This window comes from Musa acuminata, chromosome BXJ2-2 (genome assembly GCF_036884655.1).
Source record: "Musa acuminata AAA Group cultivar baxijiao chromosome BXJ2-2, Cavendish_Baxijiao_AAA, whole genome shotgun sequence".
NCBI classification, from domain to species: Eukaryota; Viridiplantae; Streptophyta; class Magnoliopsida; order Zingiberales; family Musaceae; genus Musa; species Musa acuminata.
Genome location: NC_088339.1, coordinates 29,725,957 through 29,748,272, shown reverse-complemented (window position 1 = coordinate 29,748,272; position 22,316 = coordinate 29,725,957). Strand labels below are relative to the sequence as shown.

Below are 22,316 nucleotides of genomic sequence, written 5' to 3'. Positions count from 1 at the left end.
ACAGCTCTTACATCCCACTAAATCACAGCCTAATCTTAAATAAAAAAAATTATTCAATGATTAAGAGTTTAGAACTTCATATGACTCATGATTATCTGATCGAAAATGATTATCGTAATTAATTATAATAAAAAATAAAGATTAGCCAAAAATATTATCTAAAAATTAAGATATATGTCTTTATCACAGAAAATCTAAAAGAAAAGAAGAAAAATAAATTTCAACAATACCCTCGTGACTATTACTAGTCTCATCACATAACGTTTGCTATAGAACATATGTAACATGGCAGCTTCTTACATCGCTTATCACGTGCATGGCACGTGCGTGAAACCTGTTTAATATAACGAGACAGTCTGCAAACGTTATGATAGCTTATGTAACGGCCGTTGTTTCAGGCAATCCTAAGTAGCGGGTGGATCGATGACCTCTGCGCGACTACGAGGCTGAAGACTCGAAGAAAGAGGCGGAGGCAAGAGGAGGAGAGCAATGGCGGCGCTCTCCAAAGGCCTGTTCGTTCTCTCCTTTCTTTTTGTCCTATTGTCTTCCGTCCCGGTCTCCCTTTCGTCCCAGAAAAAGCCATCTTCGGCGGCGAGAAGAGAAGATATCCCTTACATCAAGTGCCAGGTATGCGAGAAGGTCGCCCACCAGATCTACCGCCAGGTCATGGACAAGGAGGCTCAGGTCTCTCCGAAAAAGGTTGGTTTTCCCTGATCTTGAACCCTCGGTCGGTTTTGGTTCTAAAGCTTTGCATCTTGACGCAATTCCTCCTCTAAAACTGTGTTTGGATTAGGTGTCGGAGTTTCAGATCATAGAGATCGCCGAGAATATCTGCAATTTGAAGAAGGAACAAGCGGATTGGATGCTGCAGATCGATATCGTCGAAAAAGGTGATAGATTGCAGGTGAGTAAGCAACTTGTTGATTTGATTCCGCTCATTTATGTTGTCTTGAGTCATTCTGGTTGTTAAGACAAACAGTTGATGAATTTTTGCAATGTATCATATTTTTTGTATGCTTTATTTTCATATCTTCTATGCTTGGTGGGTTCATTTTTGTGAGAAATAATGTATCGCTCTTCGGTTTTCTGCAAGTTGGGACTTTTTTTTTCCTTCTTATATCATTTGGTATCTATAATTCTTTGCAACAGATTGAAAATCTTGTTAGTATCTTATGGTGTGCTTCTACTAGCTTTAAATGTTGTTTCTACTAATGGGGATGGTTTATGTCGGGCAGCGAATGTATGCTTATGAGTTATTTAATTGTTCATTGTTCATTTTAGTTAGCTATGTCTTACCGAATCAAGTTTATTGCTTTTATTGATGAAGATGCCCATTGCCCTGGAAGAATAGTGCAGTGTAAGGGTAGAAATTGCTTTTTGTTCGATGGTTCATCTGATGCATACAAGAAGATCTAATTTATAGTGTGTCTCGAGGAATGCAAAATACAGCTTTTTTTGTTCAAATATCCACAGGAGTTTATTTCTTTTTCACCATAGAACCATGACATGTAGGGTTGGAACAAACAGACAGCTTTCTGAAGCTTCTCAATGTAATGATCAGATTCATATGCGTGAGGGTCCCTGCATTCTGTGGATATTGATATGAGATGAGAAAGATGATTTTTTTCTATAAAGATCAACCTTAGTTCTTGTTCTTTTTTTTGTCAAAGAGTGTGATTGATTTCACCTGTACTTTGAATTCCAAATCCCAATTAGATAGTAGATTTTTTTGGGTAAGCATTGTGATTTTTAAGGTTTTGTAAATCTGACTATTCCCTTCGAGAATGACAGCCTGCTAACTTGGGGCTGATTTTAGCCCTGACTTTGCTTTTTCTTTTTCTTTTTCCTTAGGAACTAGATTACTTGGCCAATGTATCAGGTACATATAATTTGGTCCAATGGGCTGAGCTTGGCCTTTTAGTAAGTTTTCTAAAAGACTTAAGAAAAATCATATGATATGGACTAAAAACCAAAGGATGAAGGCTTGGATTTCAGGCATCAACAATTGCCCACCTGGAAGATGTTGTTCTGAAAAAGAAAAAGTTTGCAACTAGAAGGTTTCTCAAAGACTTATTTTCCATCATGATGAAGGATAGTTGCAAGATGACCCTTGCCCATAGTGGGGGCAACATAGTTGTAAGTTGTAACAATCTAAAATCTAAATGAGATTTACAATCATGCAAAGGAAAGGATTGTTCTTAAGGTAAGACAATGTATTCCTAATTGATTTTCTATTTATGAAGGCAGATGCACAATTTGCTCAATGATATGAAGTGAACCAGGTAGTCTGTGGATTACGTACTTTGGTCAATCCTTCCGATCCTAAGACCAATGTCTGTTTGAACTAATGTTGATACTTTTCTGCACTAGCTATTCTAAAGAATATACAATAGTTTCTTGTATATATACCTGCAGGCAATAAAAAAGATAAACATGTTCATGATGTGTCTGTTATGTGGGCACCTTATTTTAATGTGCCAGCCATGTACATACGGAGGATCTTTTTTGAAGGTGTAAAGCATAATTAGAACCCTGCAATGGAAAGATCTGACGTGTATTTTTTTAAACAATTAAATAACTGTGAACTAGGGCAAATACATGAAGTCTAGGTAGGTCGCTCGTACAGACATGAGGCTTTCACAGGTGCTTCCTCGAAGTGAATAGGTGTGTATTCATATGAATACAAGCTTGAACTATACGCTGGTAGAGCTTTTATGTATATGGTCTACCTTTGTACATGAAGTGAGGGACATCCTGCTCTTGAACTGTCATTTGTTTAGAGCTATGTTCTAATCTTTATCTACTTTCTGATTGGCTCACAGCTGATATTGTTCTTGCTTATTCCAGCTTGTTGAACAAGGGATCGAAGGGATGTGCAACTCAGAATGTAAGACCATTGAACGTGCTTGCCAAGAGGTTAGATTTTAATGTTTGCTTGTGAATTGCTGTACAGACTTCCATTTTGCCTTTTGCCAGACTATGTTTGTCAAGTTATCAAGATTAGGTTAGAGATCTCCATGAGATACTTATGTTGAACACTATTTTATTTGAGTTGGCATTAGTTGAACATGAAAAATCACATGATTCTAATGATGATTCTCATACTAACTGTATGTGCGACAAAGGACTGTCAAGTCTAAAAGCACTACAACCCAATTATGGAATGCAATGATTCCTGCCCAAGCATATAACTAGGCCTGATATTTCACATTGACTTTTTGCTCTATTGAAATCCTTTGTTACTATAAATAAATTTCTAAACATGTTTATGATCGAGTTGAACTAATTCTATAGAGGGCTAATTACATATTACCCTCTATAGCTAGACCTATTTAATATCCTGATCCCTAGATTTAAAAAATTTACATTGGAATCCCTATAGTTATAGAAGTTAAATATCTATCTCCATTTATCTTAACACCGTTAGTTTTATCGATGGAAGTACGAAAACGATGGGAAAAAATATAATTTCAATATCCCGGTTACGTTTTTTGTGGTGGCGGATGGCGGCGCTATTAGGGGCTGTGAGTAGCTGTTGTGGATGAGGAGGAAGAGTGACAGCGAGATATGGGGCTAAGGGAGAGGAGGAAGAGGACGACGCAGATGCCAACGCTCTACATCTGCGTCGACATCGCTCAGCAACTGTGTCAACACCGATGTAGATATAGAGCAGCGTCCCCCTTCCCTGCATCGTTGTCAGCGTCAACCCAGATGCAGAGCGTTGTCACTCTGCATCTGCATCTGCATTTGCATCGGCGTCGACACAGATGCATCATCCTCTTCCTCCTCCCCCTTTGCCTCACCTCTCGCTGTTGCTCTTCCTCCTTAACCACAACAGCCACCTGGAGCCCCCAGCGACGTCGTCATTTGCCACCACTGAAAATGTAATTGGAACGTTGAAATTACTTTTTTGCCCATCGTTTTAGTGCTTCCATCGGTAAAATTAACGACGTTAGGGTAAATGGAGTTAGATGTTTCGCTTTCATAACTATAGGGATTCCAATATAAATTTTTTAAATCTAGGGACCAGAATGTTATAGAGGTCTAATTATAGGGGCTAATCTATAATTAGTCCTTTTGTATACATTGATTGTTCTCCTTTATCTTGAATCTCATTTTCCTTTCTTATGTACTATTTGCATTGACTCGCCATCAAACATCAATTGTTTTCAGGTCATGGGTTATGCTGACACTGATGTTGCTGAGTTTGTCTTCAAAACCAGGCCTTCAGCTGATTCATTAGTGAAGTTTCTCTGTCATGATCTATCTGAAGCATGCTCTGCTGAAACACCGCCAGTTCCGAAGGTAATGGTATTTATGTACTAGCAGGAATTTCTAATTTATTTTTATTGTTTATGGAGAAATATAGTTTTTTAAAGGTCTGTACACAAATACAATATTCTGCTACTTTCTTGTTGTGCACATGGACAACACTTTCTTCCATGCCAACATTATGCTATCATTACTTTGCTGGACCTCTTGGTCTGTAAATAATTCATACATGACTAGCAAAATAGATCTAGGACTCTCTTATACATAAAAATCGAAGCATGATGAACATTAAAATGAAGGAATACCAATAGATAGTCTTCTTGCATAGTTCCACTGAGAAGGTTGCTGAATGCTTTCTGGCGTATCACTGCAGAACTTTGGCACTTGAGTGGTTTGCAGTGGAAAAGTTCCACAGCGTAGAAAGATCATTGAGTTTGCCAAAATCTTGAAAGAATTACAATTATGATCTTCTGGATACTGAACGATGCAAGAAGTATTTGAGCAATCAACAAATATGGATGTAGTTAGTGCCATTATTTCTTTCCATTTCATTCATAACTTCTATCCTGTATGATTTAAAAGCAACTCATAATGTCTTTGGAATTATTTTTATGCTTCTTGAAATTGTTGGTTACTTGGGCAATAATTAACCTTGGGAATTAAAATATGGCCTCTTCTGGTGATATCTTGGAGTAGTGTCGTGAAGATAACCACATCTACACATTTTTTTATGAGCAACATAACATTGGACCTCTTCTGGTGTGCAGGATAGGCTTCCTGGAGACCCATTTCTTGCAAAACCATCAAAGGATGCTGAAATGGAAAAGATTTTGAGGTCGATGGAGGTAGAGTTTTCCATTAGTTCAAACCATCCGCAATATTTCTTATCTAAACATGCCTGAAGATGCTGTACTTTGTTAGGGTATGCCAGGAGCACCAAGCATGAAAATGTATTCCAGGGAAGATTTGATGAAGAATAATTTTGGTGATGAACAATCTGATGATGATGATGATGAGGAGGAGGAGGAGGAGGATGATGATGAGGATAACTTCCCCGCAAAATTGGTAATGTTCAGTTTTCTTAATTAAGTTCTTTTCCAGATTTCTGCAACTCCTATCATGTTTATTTTGTTCTTTTAGGGTAAGGTTATAAAGGACAAAGATTCTCCCAAGAAAGATTTGAAACAGAGAATCCTGCAAGGTATTACAAAGGCCAGCAAGCAGATGAAGGCCAATCTACACAAGACATCACAAAGAATACAAAAGTGGTTTCGAGGAAAGAAAACATCTTCGAAGTCCGCAAAGAGAAGGAAAAGTGAGCTTTGAGACCAATGGGGCATTTCATCCCCAAAGTCTTACTAGATTCAATAAATTATGCTACAAATTACATTCTAGGAACACTAAGAGGCTTCAAGTTACAGTCATGATGAAAGTGGGCATTCCCACACAAACGGTAGGAGTCTTTTTGTTTTTTTGTAGCAAATCTTTATTTTCATGCCTCTTAATTGATCAAAGGCTAGCGTGCTTGTGTAGAAAGCAATGGACTGTTGTGGTAAATTCAGTGTTCGGATATAGTATGTTAACAATCCTTTTATGTCATATAGATCGATTAGATTCTGTTTCGAAAGGCCGACAGGAGGTCAAATGCCATCTTTGGTTGCTTATTTGTAAGATCTTGAAAGCAGCAGTGCTGTTTAACCCCACATTTCACATCACAAAGATGAGATATTATAGATCAAATGCATTGCAAGCTTTGTTGCAAGCTGACCTTGGAATCGCAGTCGAGCGTGAATTCATTGCACTCTCTACTTTTTAAGGCTATCGATTGCAACAAATGAATGAGAAGGCTCCATAAAAATTTGGATGAAAATTAATGACACGTTGTCGACTCATCCAATAAGCTTGAAATAAGCAACGCTGAAACTACCTGATTATTGAGAGATTAACATTTTGATAGGTAACAAAGGTCTAAACAAGCAGAATATTTTGACCTCAATACCAAATACAAATTCACCCTTCTGAAACAACTGACAAAATGTAAATTCAATTAAAATGACCGTCTTAGATTGCGTCCTAGAATATGATGTTCGCTAGCCAAACCATAGTCAAAAAGGAAAACTTGTTAAATGGTTCACTTCTTCTTCCCAGCCTTGGCTGCATCTCCAGCTTTGGTCTGAAACATAAAGGGTAAGATGAACAGTTAGCATCTCTAATGAGACATGGAGCATATTACTTGCTAGTCAACTGCATATATAAAGGTGTAATGTTTGGTCAAATAGATAGCAGCAACTAATTTATGTTCCAAAAGATAGAGAATATTGGATAATTCACCTTCTTCACACCGCGAACTTTCTTTGCCCTGTTCTTCCTTTCCTTCATCTGCTTCCTCGATTTTTCTACCTTTGTTGCAAGCCCATTCTGTCGACACACAGTATGCAGATCAAGATTAGTTCTCAAATTTGCCACACAAAATATAAATCGTAGTAGAAACACAGGATTAATTTGCAAGTCCCAGCACCATAGGTTTTCCCATCTTCAAAGAAAAAAAAATGTAAAAACAAAGTTACACAAAAAATTTCTCTTCTAAAAATGTCTATTCAGTGTACAATGTACAGATTTCTCAAATCAAAGAATGTTTACAATCCAACAACTTTGGAAAAGCATATAGTTGTAGTTGTATTATAATTGTCATGATGCCAAATTGACAGTACACAGTCAAATTTCGTATTCATGGTAAAAAGTCATGGAAGCATGGAACTAAAAACAGAAATTTAAAGAAGTGTGACAGTTTTAAATGGACAAAATGCACATGAAGCTCAGTCACGAGTTAAAAGCTGTGTCAGATATAAATTATTCTAAATAATTTTATGTCAGTTCAAAGCAGAAAAATGTACTTCTCTGACTAGTTAGGACATATTCACCATACAACTGAGATGAGTTTGCCTAGCACATATTTTTTAGTTTGAACGAGCATTTCAAAAAAAATACAAAATGACGTTATCAGGGTCCTAGAATACCGGTTAATTGTGCATGCATTACTTTCCGAATTTCACGTAAAAGCTCCTACCACACATTAAGAAAAAAAAAAACTCTTAACACCAACAAGAGGAGAGGAGACAAATCTAGATAAGCAATCTGACCAAGTGAGTAGCTGTATTCGGAAGGAAAACAACGCAATCCATCTTAACAACTAAATCCACCAGTGACCACTCTTGGTCATACATTCACTTAAGTTGGCAATTTTATGCTTCATTAAGCAGCAAACTTATGCCAAACACTGGCTAACCAGCAACTTCTTGGATGTAGCTTGTGATAATCCTAATTATGATGATTTCCGGTCTTGCTAAGAAAGTAAAAAAAGTTATGAAGCAAAGATTTAGAAACCTAAATTGAAAGCATTATAACAGGTGAGCACAGAGAATATGACAGGACGGACAAGAAAGAATATGAAAGGTAATGCACATATGTTTTGCTTTGTATTTCAATATAACAAACACTCTCCGATGCAAAGAATAAACTCAGAATGTTTTCACTGTTGTAAGCATGGGATGTGTGCAACTTCCGCCTCCTCCCTTCTTAAAATTTAACTTCCCCCAGAAAGTCAAAAAGTATTTTTCCACTTTTTAAACTCCATTTCCTCAATTTTGCAGCAACTTCATCAAATCATGTAAGCTGTGACTTCTTTAATAGCTGCACGTCAGTTGGGTCATTCACTGACAACCAAACAAACCCTTATAGTCTATGGAATTCACTACTCTCCACAGAAACCCAACCAAGAAAAACAAAACAACATTAGGTGCCTACTGATAGAAAGATAACACAAGTTTCATATCTTAAAATCTGCTACAACCAGTCCACTGACATTTCTACAAAATGTTTAGGACATGATTTCTAAACTTGGGAACACACAAGAAAAACCAGATTAACAATATAAAGGGTCCTCGAGATGATTAAAGCTAATGAGAAGGAGAAACAAACTAAGTATTAAGTATAAATAGTCTATTAAAAAGCAACCAAGGTTAAGGAAGCAATTCAAATAACTTTACGAGGGCACGGTGCCGAGAGATGGAGGCATACCCTAATTAACCGATACTTAGGTTCATACTTCTTGGCGTTCTCCACGGTGTCATAGATCAAACCGAAGCCCGTCGACTTTCCTCCTCCAAAGTGCGTCCGGAACTTGAACACAAAGATGGTGTCGAGATCCCTCACTTCGTACAGCTTCGCAAGCTTCTCCTTTAACTCCGCCTGCACCATCACCAAGCTCAGAACAAACAAACTCGCGACCAAGCCCAAACCGATTCCACACCACAAATTCGAGGCGTCACATCGAAATATCGCATACCTTGGATACATTGGCGCGCCCAGGGTGAAGCACGTCGATGACCTGAAACCGATCAAAGAAAGATCAAGATAGGATACCGAAAAATATGGCACTTTTGTACGGAATCTCGTAGACAAGGAGAAGGTATGGGTTGATGGACCGACGAATTGCTTCCTGGAGAGGAGACGATTGGTCATAAACTTCCTTGTTCGAATCGTGACAGCCTTCGTGTCCGCCATTTTCTCCTCTCCACAACGAGCGGCGACGGAGCTGGAGAACGCGAGGTGGCTGCAACCCAGAAAACCCTAATCGCAAATAACGTGATGCCGCTTATATAGGCAGGCCCTATGGTTAATAATGATGTTAATGGGCTCAATAACTTAATTGGGCCACAACAGCCCAATTGTCTTTTTCGGGAGGTTCAAAACATTCATGCAATGTCATCATTTCAAATTACATTTATGGAATTAGAAATTAATATTTGATTATTATCAAGGAAAAAACTAATTTTTTATCATCTCCAATTTTAATTTTAAATCTTGATGAAAAATGTGAAAAAAAGGACATTATGAAAGTGAAAAGGAGAAATTAGCTATACTACATGTTCTACAATAATGTTTTAGCAACAATCAAATAAGAGCATGATGTATGTTATGATATGCAATCTGTCTGTATCTTATAAAATAAGTATATCATGACAAATACAGGAACGAAGATAGAACTGTACCCATTAAAAAGATAAGTACTCTGTAGTGAAGATTGACAATTACAGCCTAAAACATAAAATTTTGGGATTCATGCATTTGTCGTGAAGTAATTTCTGTACAAATGAGAAATAATCGTAGAGACCCAGTAATCAATTTGAAAGCTCAAATGGCAGCAGCAACAACATTTGTTGGCTGTAGCTGGCAAGAGAGGGAGGGGGAAGCAACATTTAACAGAAGGTTGCAGATCAGCATGCACCTCAAAGCCAGTAGTTAATGATTTAAATACCACCCTCTGGATAAGATTCATGAAACTGTTCTTCCATAACAAATAGATGATATGTAGAGATTCTTAGCCCACTTGTCCTGCAAGCAAACAATACAATCAATCGACATCAATGAAGTCAAAAGATTGCAGATGGTCCTAGTGACTGATGCTAATGAAGTTACCTTCACATGCTGGCTGGGGAAAGCTGATGTTCTTAACGTCTCTTGTGTTTCATCAGGAGGTTTTCTTTTAGGTATGCTCAAAACAAATGCAGCCTGGTCCCATGTAGCAGCAGTAGCAGTAATACGATAACCACTGTCCCACCTTCGATGTATTCCTTCGCTGGGGTATAAGAAATCAAGCTCCACAACCTGGTCATTCAAAACAAGAATCACTGCATCAGAAACTTCAAAGCAAGAGGGCAATTGCAATCCTCAAAATTGAATCTAATTCTTAAATGAGGACCTGATCTGAAAAGCCAGCATTTCGTGACATCACAACTGCCCATCTAGTTCCTGCAGTGGCCATTGCAGTGACAAAAAATCCCTCCTTCCATTTTTTGTTTATCCACTTGAAGGGAAATGAATCACTGACTTTATATGATTGTTGTGCATATGGTGTACCTGACGATGCCATCAGAAAGTTGAGAGATATCAGCAGAAGTTGTTGAACGATTAGACATACAAGGAAAAGAAAGAAATTACCTCTGGACATAACCACCAAAGAGCTGCCATTGTTTGCTCCAGCTAATGCGGTGATATAGTAGTTTTTTTCCCACTGCTCCATAATCCACTCCTGCCAGGTGAAATAAAATTGTTTGTGAGAAACTTTATGCAAGTATTTGCAAGTTGTAGCTCAAAATTATCTCCGACACTAAAGACAAAAAAAGGCACTTGTATATCTGTATATAATAACAAATAAAATAGAATTGCATAATGTGTCAGAAAACTCACTTTGTGAAGAAACAATGGTGAAAGTTCATAAACCTGGGTGGTAAAACCAGTGCCAGCATCCATAATCAATGCCCATAGATTTGTGCAAGAGGCAACAGAATTAACGAACAAACCATCTTCATTTCCTTTCTGAATATGTTGTGCAATCCTTGCATCAGCAACATTGTAGTGATATCTGCAATATCAGAGATGTGATATAAATTGCTTCATCCTTTTGAGTAATTTCTAGTATTGCACAACATATATAACTTGCACCTTTGCTTCATAGGTCGCTTGGCATTGTAGACACTTATCCATTGTGTTGCTGGCATTCCCATCCGTACTTTCTTCTTTGGTTGTTCATCTGTTTCTTCCATCATGAGTCGACCTCTCTTTTGACCAACCTGATGGACAAGCTTTATATAGAATTGCACATAGATTAGCTGGAATTAGTTGATTTCATTATACAAAGGAAATTCGAAAGACATGTAAAGGTCATCTACTACCTTCTGAGCACCATTGGTATTGATAGGCCTGATATCTGGACTTGGGCCTACTAATCCATCAAACAGTGAAATGCACCTCGTGTAATTAGGTTCTTCATCAAACTTTAAGTTCACAACATACTCAACAAATTGTCTGAATGGATGTGGGCAAAAAGAACACAAGGATTCTGGGGAGGTGGCCATCTTTTTCTTACAGACAAGAAAGCCTTTGTTCTCACCCTACAAGCAGGAAAAAATGGATAAGCATAAGCACAAATGAGAAAAAAATTTTTCGCAAACTATGATACAATTCAAACAGCTAGACCTGGAACCCTTGCCAAGGTAGACGGCCACGCAGAAGAAAAACAAGTGTATAAGCAAGAGATTCCAAGTCATCTCTCCTGCTCCCAATTCTTCCAAGGTGTGCGTGCGCGCTAGCATAACGGACAGTGCCCCTGAAATATTTAGAAAGATGAGGCAAAAATGCCATTTTTCAACAACTAAACAGAAAGACATTAAAAGCTTAACTATTTATTTTTAAGGAAGAAAGAAAGAATACAAATGTCATTACTCATTAAGTTACCTGAAAACGTCAGGTCTCTGGTCATACTCAACATGCTGCCCTGTAGCACTATCCTTCCACCTAGTGGCTGATATTGACAGCGAAAAATGGTAAATCAATGGAGATATGGAATAACTAGGAGTATCTAAAGTTCTATATCAAATTCATTTGAAACATCACGTCTGTTGCTCGAGCATAGTAGTAAGCACCTAATCCAAGATCAACAAGAAAAAGCTTCTTCTCTTCAGGAGTACCAGGAGGGCCAAGCAAAAAGTTTTCAGGCTTTATGTCCCCATGCACATATCTGATACAAACAGTGGTTTATAAGCAAATGTTGGCAGCATATCAAAGAACACCAAGCAACATTAAAAAAGAAAGATGCAAGAAAATAATTCTTCTGAACACCTGAAATCATGGAACCAAAAAAAGGACCTACCCTTTAGGGTGCATCTTCTCAAGAATGGAAATTGCTTCGATAGCAATGCATGCAACCATTTCGATGGACATGCTGCACAAATCAAGGGAAAGTATGAACCACCAAATCTATTAGGAGATGGTAAGCCACAAAATGCAGTATGCACAGTGAGGATACTTACGTATGAGAATTGTTATTCCACACATCCCATAGACTTGGCCCAAGCATATCCATAACCTATAGATTTCAAAGTATGATCATAGAATATCAGAGAGTAATGGGGGCAAACAGATATTGCCATTCTTTCAAATTAATTATTTCAAGTAAATTCATAGAGAAGCTAGTCCATTACCATGATATAGTAGTCACCTTGACGGCCTTTGTAATGGACTCGTGGAATACCATGAATGCCACCAAGCGTGCTGCACCCATGAAACATAATAAGGGTTGAAAACTATAAAATCAAACGAAAATTAGAGTCATAAACTAATGAAGCACAACTCACTTGTAAACCTGCCATTCATATGGAGGTCCATAGTTACATCCTTTGCTGCTTCGATGCTCGAATTTCACTGCCACCTGAGGAGAAAGAAGATATATAGACTTTAATCATGTTCACATGACAAATTTCCCTAGAGGAACAGATAGGAATCAGTTGCAAAGTAAATTAAATAACCATAATGAACAATAAGCATCAACCAATTAAATAACAATAATGAACAATATGCATCACCTCTAATGCATTGGAACTGGTAGCTCTATCATCTGCATTAGTAACAGAAGTTCGTCGGCCAACATATACCTGTCCAAATCCACCCTTCCCAAGCTTCCTTTCAATTCTGTACACTGGCGAATTGCCAATCTGGACCTGCAGCAAAGAAATCAAATGCATATGCAAATTAGTGTTGTAGAAACCATAAATATTTACAACATTTGTGAGTGGTTTAAAATTCTCCTTGTTCTTTATGATGCTTAAAAGGTAATATTACCTTGTTGAAGCCAAAAGGCAAAAGTTTTTCATTTAGTAAACAAAAGGGACATGTGACATCAGAAATCAAGGATTATACATAACATGTTTTCCCCAGTTAACTGATACTGCTTTATTTTAATAAGCCTTTAACTGATGCTACTTAATTTTAATAAACCTTTTTTTTCCCTTTCATCCTATCATAGCAAAGTTTTAGTAACTGGCAGATATAAATGAAGTAAACTAAAAGCAACTAATTACTTTACAATTGGCATAAGTCTGAGAAAATTTAAAAGCTTTGAAAGCACTAAAAAGAATTATGAGTGTTACAACAGAGTTATATCGAACACCCTCCCTTCTGGTTACTCATCTTGACGAGATGACTGATATAATTCTCAATTGCATTTCCTGTCATTTTTTTCAAACCTCATAACCTAAGCCCTAGGTCCTTTTGCCCAGTGCAAACATCCTCAGTTGCTGGGTAGTATGAATTATGCTTGGGGTCATTGCATCATCTTCAACAAATCATCTTGCAGAGCCTATCCAATGTATGCTAAAGAACTCTGGATTGCCAGACAGGAAAGCAACTTCCTGGCCTCATCAAAGTGACAAACCAAGATTTATTAAAGGGCTCCAAGAATATTGTTCATGCCACTGAATTTGGACATGCTAGTACATATTGCCATCTCTCCACTTCATTGTATAAGCAAAGACAAGAAGAAGATTCGTCACTTAGCTTCTCTATTGCCTTAGAATTCTCTGGGTTACTTGGTTTCCTTAGTTTGAAACAGGGGATGAAATCCAATTAACAATTATTCTTCTTATTGTCTTTCCAAATTTTTGCTGATCTCCCATTTCATGAATAGATTGTCAAAACAACATCACCACAGAAGCAAGTACACAAATGAAAAGTAATTTTCAAGGATCTCACCTATTCAGGTTTGCGATATCGATGGAAGATGTCCTCACTTGCAATTCCTGGCAAGAAATTATCGACAGAAGTAAAAATAAGCGAACAAATACCAACCTTTTCCGGTAGAGGCGCCGTGCTTCCATCGTCATCAGCACCAGGGAGCTTGTCAGCGTTCCTTCCGCCAATCATAAATTCATCCATCCCGTTCACCCCACCTCCTTCTTCCTTTTCTCTTCCCAGCCCAATTCCTCGACCTTCTGTCCACCTTCGGTCAAACCGACGCCTTCCTCCCTTTCGGCAGGCCTCTTCAAGGTTCCTCGCCGCCTCCCCTTCTCTCCTCCTTGTCGTGGCGTCGGCAGCCCCCACGGACGGCCTTGACTACCGGATTCTGCTGCACCGGGCCTCTTTGCGGCCCGCTACGCAGCTCCGGCATCGGTCACACAGCCAATCCTATCTCGGGAAACTCTGGGACCCTATCGGATGGTCCAAAACCAAGCTCCATGGAGGTGATTAGAATCAAAACGAAAGGGACAAATTCAACGAGGGCGAGGACGGATTCCCGCGGCGATCGGCGATTGTGGCCGAGACCAGGGGAAATGGTGGAGATTTCCGGCTTCAACCGCGTCGGATTGGCGAAGAGATCGATCGAGAAGCCAAGGAATTTCCAACGATCTTGAGTTCCTCGTCCTCCTGCTGCCGCAGCAAATATAACCGTAGAAAACAGTAGAAAACGGAAACAGAACTACTTGATCCACCATACCACGTGGGCCACCAGACCACCGCGAGTGGGTCCCGGAATGGAGCCACCCCTTATTCCGCCACCGGAATGAAGGTACGTAGCGAGTGGATCACGAAAGCGTAAGAGAAGCGCGGTTCGGAGGACCGGGAAAAACGTTTTTGTTTTGGTGTTTCCGTTCTGCGAAGCAAGGAACAATCTAGAATCGCAAACTGACGGCACGAAGCATCTGAAGTTTTCCTGGCACCGTGCACGCACCCCCACAACTACAGTGGAGCCCGCGGAATGACGCGGCAAAGAATGGTCGGCTTCCATTCCTGGGTTCCACTCCAACAATGCGACAGCGGACGGACTCGACTTCCTGTTCTGTGGCCATACGGAGACACCGATATCATGAATAATTGCGTTTAGCTTCATATGAGGCGAACCCATTGAACACGTCACATCACCACAAGAACATCATATAGACCGTGGAAGTTATAAGAGAAATGGCCCACTACTAGTTGTTTGGATGGGCCCAACTTTAAGCCCAGTCTTGGGTTTAGATAGTAAACTCTTTAAGTCCATCTAAGTCAGTAATTGTGCGTCACTTTTAAGTTTGCAAACTGCATATGATATGATGCTGTCAATAACAACAATGTAATAAGCTCAACTATGATCCTTATAAGCTTCTAAATCTTCCTGTATTTGGAAGGAATTATGGCCTATGGAGTTGGGTCAAGTTCTGTACTCCGATGAGCATAGCATACCTTTGTCATAAAGAGTCTTGAAGTAATATATTTCTCTGGATTTTTTCGGTGTTTCATCGATGAGCTTGAGACAGAGATATTTTAGCTTGTTGTATATCCAACCTCACCAGCTTCTTCCTTTCTATTGAGATTTGAGTTCCATGCTCCTTCAGATGCTTGACATATAAATCTAGCTGCAATGATATCTAACATGAGGCATGTTCATGGTGAAGGAGGCCATGGAATGGAGCCCGCAGTGCTAGTGCTCTAAGGAGCTTCAAATGATTTCATGAATTGGTTAATGTAAGCTGTCGAACATTAATGTGAGTTTTCAGCTAGAGAGAAGGTAAGGTGGAGGATGATCTCAACATTGCCATGCTTAGACCTGTGACCACATGTTATGTGTAGCCCAACCTGCAGTTTGCATCAGAAAGAGACCTGTCTGTGTCTTAAATATCGTCGTATCAAACAGGTTTACCGCATGAACTTTTCTGAAAGCATGTATGCCTCTACTCTTTCTTGTGTTTCACAAGCCATGGAGCAGCAAACAAGTACATATAAGTGTGGTTGATCAGAGCAGAAGATCCTCCTTCTACCTATCGTTGAAGCTTTGGTACTTCACAACATGAGGGTTGCGTGAACAACAACTAAAGCAAAAGATTTAGCAAGACCAGACATGTGATTTCTTTCTGTGGATATGAGCTTTTACATCAGAAAGAATCCTCAGATCTCAAGTGATAGCTTCATAAAGAAACACCTGCTGCCTGAAGTAACGAGGACCTGCTCTTAAATTCATTGACCCTTTTAGACCATGGAGTCCAAGTTCACCGTAGGAAAGCTCTTCATCTCCTCGAACTTTTTGTGACTGGTCTGATCCTTTCTCTTGCTTTCTCCCTCCAGTCAGGGTTCTCGTGAATCCCTGTGGCATTCATGTGTCCATGGCCGGGAGGGAACCACATCGCCCATACCTATATCCAGCTACGTAATTCTATCATGCAGGCTTTGCATGCATGGCCCTTGTGGATCCTCACGTGAAGCCTTTTGCATCATTGTTTTCATCAACCTTTCTGTAATCATTACCGAGTTGCAAATGACTAGTTCCATCAACAAGTTTACCATGCAATTATCTGCATCAGTACATGCAGTCTTCTATAGATTGTTTGATAGAATGCCTCACAAACAATCACATCCATGATCACGTGAACTGCAAAAAATGCTGCACGCAATTTGAGTTGAACTTTATCGGTTGGGTTAACTCCTTTCCGATGAATGAGGTTAACTAGAAATGACAGGAAAGTTATATAGCTATATGTTCATGCATCCATAGCCAATTGATCTGCCGACAACATGCTCGTTTATATCCCTTTCTTTCCTATAAAGCTCACGAAAAATCTAAGGTTTTCGGCCTTTAGGGTTTGCGCTGAGTGTCTTCTATAAGTAGGGCTGTAAGTTTGAGTTACTAGCTTGTACTGAAACCGAAGCTGATCCCACGACACCTTTACTCTTGAAGCTTAAACCAGCTCTGTGTCTCTTCTTTAGGTCCTGTTGCTGTCTTGGAATCCCTTTGGCATGGCGCCCAATGGAGAGATGCTCATGGCTTTCTGCCCCAGGAACACCTTCGACGCTCCACAACGACCACGGAGACCCTCGCTGGAGGGCATCCAGAGGGCGGTGTCTGACCTCTCCTTCCAGCTGACCAAAGAACCTGCGGAAGCTACGCTTCCGCCCATCTCCGAGGTGGAGGACGCCAGCTGCGAGTGCTGCGGCATGTCGGAGGAATGCACGCCCGAGTACATCCACCGTGTCCGGGAGAAGTTCTCGGGGAAGTGGATCTGCGGCCTGTGCTCGGAGGCCGTGAAGGAGGAGACGGCGAAGAACGGCGGGAAGCAGCAGGAAGCCCTCGAGGCACACATGAGCATGTGCGAGAGGTTCAGCAGGATCGGGAGGACGCATCCGGTGCTGTACCAGGCCGACGCCATGAGAGAGATCCTGAGGAAGTCGTCGAGAGCCAGAGCTCAGTCGAGCAGCCCCAGAGACAGGGAGAGCGCGAAGAAAAGCAGCATTACAAGGAGCTCAAGCTGCATTCCAGCCATAACCAAGGAGATGAACGATTGCACAGCACTCAAATGAGGTTAGACAAAGAGGAAGGAGTCCATGTTGGTCTGCATGGCCTCCGTTGTTTTGTTGGATGGCCAATTCATGATCCTAAACAGGGTTTTGTTGGCCCGGAGGCTCACTTTCTCTACGTTGTTTGAGGAAGTGGAGGTCACTCCTACCCGTAACTCTTCAGCTAAGGTGGCAGACTTTTTTCCCCTCCATGAAGAATGACTTTGAGGGGTGATTGATCTTGCTATAGTTTCTATCTAGGGCTAGCAGTTAACCACGTCACATATATATGCTCTTCCTTAACTCTTGGAGCAGCAGTCAAAATAGATACTGTCTTAGATTGTACTCATCTCATAATGAGATGACCATCTAGGGTGTAAATGCCAATGTTGGTTAGAGAAAGGGAATACTGTATTATTTGTAGATCATATGTTTACTACTAATTAAACATGGTGAATAATTCCCTTGATGATGCATGCAGCAGAAGCTACTTGTGCATATGCAAAGGAAGTACTCCTTTTTCCCTTGAGATGCATGAAAGATGTTAAAGCTTGTTTGTGTCTTACAAGGATTGATCAAATCTTGTGTTGCAGCCATTAAAGAAAAAGTTTACAACTCTATCCATCTCATAGACCAATCCAGTATAAAAACCATTAATCCAACACAACCTATTGGTGTTTCAGGAATTGTGTGGGGTAATGATCTTAATGGGCTTTCTCTGGAGCTTTGATCTTAATGGGCTTTCAAGAAGACCCCACAGAATAAATGTCTTAGTTTCTTATATTCATTGTGCTAATCTGTTGATGGCTCAACATATGGCAGTATAATACACATGTGCCTTGTCCACAATACCACTTACAGTGAAGATATTGTGGACAAACATTTAAATGGGACCTTATTCATCCTTGCTGTTGTTGTTATTAGGGATAAGTTCCACATTAATTGGTGAGGTGAGGTCTTTTGTGGTACCCCATTTGCACCTACATCTATTAAGCAAGCATTGTTCTCCACTGGATCCCAAGGGCAGTGGTGGTGGCCACAAAACTGCTATGCTGATGATTTTATATTGGTTTGGATAGCTTCAGCCAGTGAGAAATAATTGTAGTCAATGCCCTATTCCCTAGAACACTGGGTAGGACACCAATATATTGAACTGGAAAAGGATGGCATATTTATAAGTGTGGGTCAATATACATATGCCCTGAGAACTTATTGGTGCAAGAATTACTAAAATCTAATAGCTCTTTGCATCCACAAGTGGACTGAATCTAGGCTGTGAGGTTTCCAGAGCTACAGTCAAAGATGTTTAGGAGGTTAATAGGATGGCAACTAATTAGGAGTATTAGAAAACAAGAACTGCAAGGCTTTGAACAGCCATATGGTGTATGAGCATCTTTGCTGAAAGCATTATATAATGGATGAAAGAGATGATCTCTGGCTTGTAGACCACTTGAATAGCCCAAGAGGCCAGATGGTAAATTTCTAGGGGGCACATGCCATATAGCTTAGTGTCGCGAGCATTGTGAGCACAACTTGCATTGTCAACTAGAAATCCTATACCATCTTGCTGAAGTCTTTACATTAATAAAGACGGTTTGGATGTCATACATAGCTTCACAATGGTTTCAAGCACTGTAGCAGAAACGTGTACAAGTACTCTATTCCTTTATTTTCAGACATGTTTTCCTCTCTCCCACGTCCTAAACACATATGTATGTAGGATGCATATGTCAGGATTGGGATCCCACTGCATTAGACTTTCTGAATTTGATTGTGCATGCCTAGTAACGATGGCAAAGAAGTTTGTCCCATGAACTGGTCATTGCTCTTCAAAGACTTTTCTTATTTGCTTGATTTCTGAAAGCATAGAAAAAGTAGCCTTAAGTATGCATTACCTAACTTGCAGTTGCTGAACTTTATCAGCTAGAGTTCTTTGGATTCCCAACATCTTCTGATTCCAGACTGACATGATGAATGATGCAGAAACACTGTAGATGACATGCAACTAAGCACATAATTTTTGTTGGGAATCTACATAACAGATAGAGGAAGGTGGCGAGGATAAAATATGCATGGAGTTCTTTGTTTTAGGGTGAATTTGGCAAGTGGATCACCCAGATTTCTCTACAATACAAGCTTCTGCAGACGAAGCTTGAGAATCTAAAGGACTGGTTGCTGGCATACATATATCCTTCCTTATCTACTATTTGGATCCTTCTAGTATTTTAATATGCAACTAAACACACACAGTAGCCAAAGACCTCCATAAAGAAATACTCATGACTTAAAAGAAAGCTCTATCTGTACCACCATTTCATATGTCTGAAAGAATGTTTGTCCTATTAGGTAAGTAAAGGTTCTTTTCTCCTTGTTTATGCAATCGCTACAGCGGTATCAGTCATCTTCCAAGAGAGTGCTGCCATCATACGCACTATAATTGAGTCACAAGGCAAAGAAGGTGATGGAAGAATTTGGAGGTGTTTGAAGAAGATGCACATTTGGAAAAGAAACAAAAATAAAATAGTCCACTTTGTCAAACAAAATCTAAAATAAAAATGGATCAAAAATAAAATACATCCCCATCTCTTTTTTACGCGATGTCTGCAGCGGCAAATCTCAAGATGGTTGCAGGATCATATGAATGGGTCCCATTAGCGTCTTACCAGTCAACCCATGACATGTGCAGTGTGGTGGCAATGCCGACATCCCCTCTCGAGCACGACATTTGATGCTTCAGCATACATCCTTTCCTTCACAATTTTAATTATCTTTTGGCACTGTGAATTAGTACTCGGTTCTATGCATCTCTCTCTCTCTCTCTCTCTCTCTCTCTCTCCATTATTGTGATACTTAATGAATCGTATTAGACAAAATCTAGGACATCTTAGTAGGCCAATAATAGCTTGTTCATTTGACCTTAGTTTAAGCGAGAGTTTCTATAACCTTTATGAAAACTTCTCATTTCCCCTTTCTCTTTCTCGCTTATGTACAACACTATGTTAACATTCTTACTTGGAATCTCATTAGATCGATCATATTAACAATACTGAGAAGTTCTTTTGTGGAGAAAAAAAATGTTTTATTTCTTTTGTCCCCACAAAGGAAGTCTACAAAAGAAATCCAGACGATGTTTGTTCATGAATCACATCAATCTCACAATTGTTGGAATTTTGCACCATCTTTGACCAAGGCATTTATTATTTTCATTTTCTTTTTGACTTCCTCAGATCATTGTTTTTCCTCATTAATCTTCATGCTTGGACCAGTTCCACGATTAGATGTAGTGGGAAAGCTACCACTAATCTAATCTTTACAGCTAATTTTAGGACATTTCTTTCCAACTATTGTATCCTTTTCTTTAACAAAATGTATATATATCTCTCTCCTGATTTGATCATCTGTGGAGATTACATTTGGTATTTCCAATCAATACAGCAGTGAGGTAGCGGATCCCAACTATTTCCTTGCTTAGAAACTCATGCCCTGGCAGCGAAGGCACGACTCTCTCTCTCTCTCTCTCTCACTTTGTGCAAATGATATGAAGCTTCACCAACCAAGTTGATGGATAGGAATTAAGCACATGCTTGCATGGCTGCGCACACTCTCCAATCCAAGAGTGTTTCCTTGGACCGCGGTTTCTCACTGAGGTTGGGGGCGACAAGCAACTACAAATCAACACCATCTGCAGCTGTACGTAGAAAATAAAAGCCTCTTTGACTGAGTCACCAATGTGAAGAAGATATGTAATTCCAGGATACTATTCTACATTATCAGCTCAATCGCATCCACGCTTGGAAAATGTCAACTTTTGTGATCCCTAATACCCATTCGTGTGTTGTTCGACTGTTTAAGCCATGTCAGTTCTGCACCGTCTAGCTCGCCATGGATGCAACTTAGCATTACAACACTCGACACGACAGTCTCTCTCTCTCTCTCTCTCTCTCTCTCTCTCTCTCTCTCTCTCTCTCTCTCTCTCTCTCTCTCTCTCTCTCTCTGTATATATTTGCTGCTGATTGATTATCTTTAGCCATTCTTTCTTTGTAGAATAATTATTCCTAGATGATCAATTATTTGACGTGACATCCTAACCAATCTTTCACATGAAGTTAGACAAAGATTTGAATAGTTTAGAGCACACGAAGCTGAGAAGTCTCAAAGAGTGTTTTGCATCTTTATAGCCCCTAAAATGCAATTCCATGAAAGTGAAACAACATATTTTTCCGCATATATATCTTCAGCAAATGATATTTTCCCCCTTATTACTATTATTATTATTATATATATATATAAGTTATTTTGCATGTTAATTTGGAGAAAGTAGACAGGAGGATACTTGACAGGAACACAGGGTACTCTTGCACCTTACAAGAGAACAACAGCTACTAGCTGTTTTCTGCACAACATGCACATGAACAACCAGCAACTGTGTTTCTCACACAGTATGCATCGGTAGTATGGTCTCTATCTTGGATTTGACGCTCACTTTGTATTAGGAATTGCTTCTTTCTCAAGCTGGTGACAGCGGAAACGTCAGAAACCTTGTTGCATTTGAGCATTCTCACTCCCAGCTATTTGTGACAGCAACATGATGATACATACACCAAGCTGGAAAAGAGTTACGTTTTGGTCACAGATCCAAAGCGCAAGCTATCTTCAGCTCCAAACACTATTTATCATCTGGCCATCAAGGCTCGGGTTAGTGCTAATTTCATTGTGCAACCACAGTGCTTTTTGGTAATACGACTATGTGAAGGTATTGAAAGGAGACCAAAGTAAAGAGAGGAACTGTTGTCTGCAGTACATAAGCTGCCACAAACAACAGATGTGCCATGTTTGCAAGGAACATTGTAATATGCGAGTGTAGGGAGACTAAAAGGCCAAAGTGGCCATTGTTTTATGTTCTA

At 39.7% G+C, this 22,316-nt stretch overlaps 3 protein-coding genes and 1 pseudogene across 3 annotated transcripts; 2 read left to right on the top strand and 2 right to left on the bottom strand.

Annotated features, from left to right (window-relative positions):
* The first annotated feature begins 387 nt into the window (after positions 1 to 387).
* Positions 388 to 5,871, top strand: LOC135605938 (uncharacterized). The gene is made up of 7 exons (XM_065096571.1): positions 388 to 699; positions 794 to 904; positions 2,848 to 2,916; positions 4,174 to 4,305; positions 5,040 to 5,117; positions 5,194 to 5,337; positions 5,413 to 5,871. The coding sequence occupies exons 1-7, from the start codon at positions 490 to 492 to the stop codon at positions 5,596 to 5,598; spliced, it is 930 nt and encodes a 309-aa protein (XP_064952643.1). The 5' UTR covers positions 388 to 489; the 3' UTR covers positions 5,599 to 5,871.
* Positions 5,872 to 6,174: 303 nt separating this feature from the next.
* Positions 6,175 to 9,584, bottom strand: LOC103975447 (small ribosomal subunit protein eS24z). Its single transcript, XM_009390411.3, has 6 exons — positions 9,560 to 9,584; positions 8,761 to 8,884; positions 8,618 to 8,659; positions 8,350 to 8,520; positions 6,604 to 6,690; positions 6,175 to 6,445 (listed from the first exon to the last, which is right to left on the bottom strand). The coding sequence occupies exons 2-6, from the start codon at positions 8,833 to 8,835 to the stop codon at positions 6,404 to 6,406; spliced, it is 417 nt and encodes a 138-aa protein (XP_009388686.1). The 5' UTR covers positions 8,836 to 8,884; positions 9,560 to 9,584; the 3' UTR covers positions 6,175 to 6,403.
* On the bottom strand, positions 9,371 to 14,550 carry LOC135605937 (casein kinase 1-like protein HD16; annotated as a pseudogene).
* Positions 14,551 to 16,658: 2,108 nt separating this feature from the next.
* On the top strand, positions 16,659 to 17,881 carry LOC135605024 (uncharacterized). The gene is made up of 2 exons (XM_065094700.1): positions 16,659 to 16,751; positions 16,846 to 17,881. The coding sequence occupies exon 2, from the start codon at positions 16,876 to 16,878 to the stop codon at positions 17,434 to 17,436; it is 561 nt and encodes a 186-aa protein (XP_064950772.1). The 5' UTR covers positions 16,659 to 16,751; positions 16,846 to 16,875; the 3' UTR covers positions 17,437 to 17,881.
* Positions 17,882 to 22,316: the final 4,435 nt, after the last annotated feature.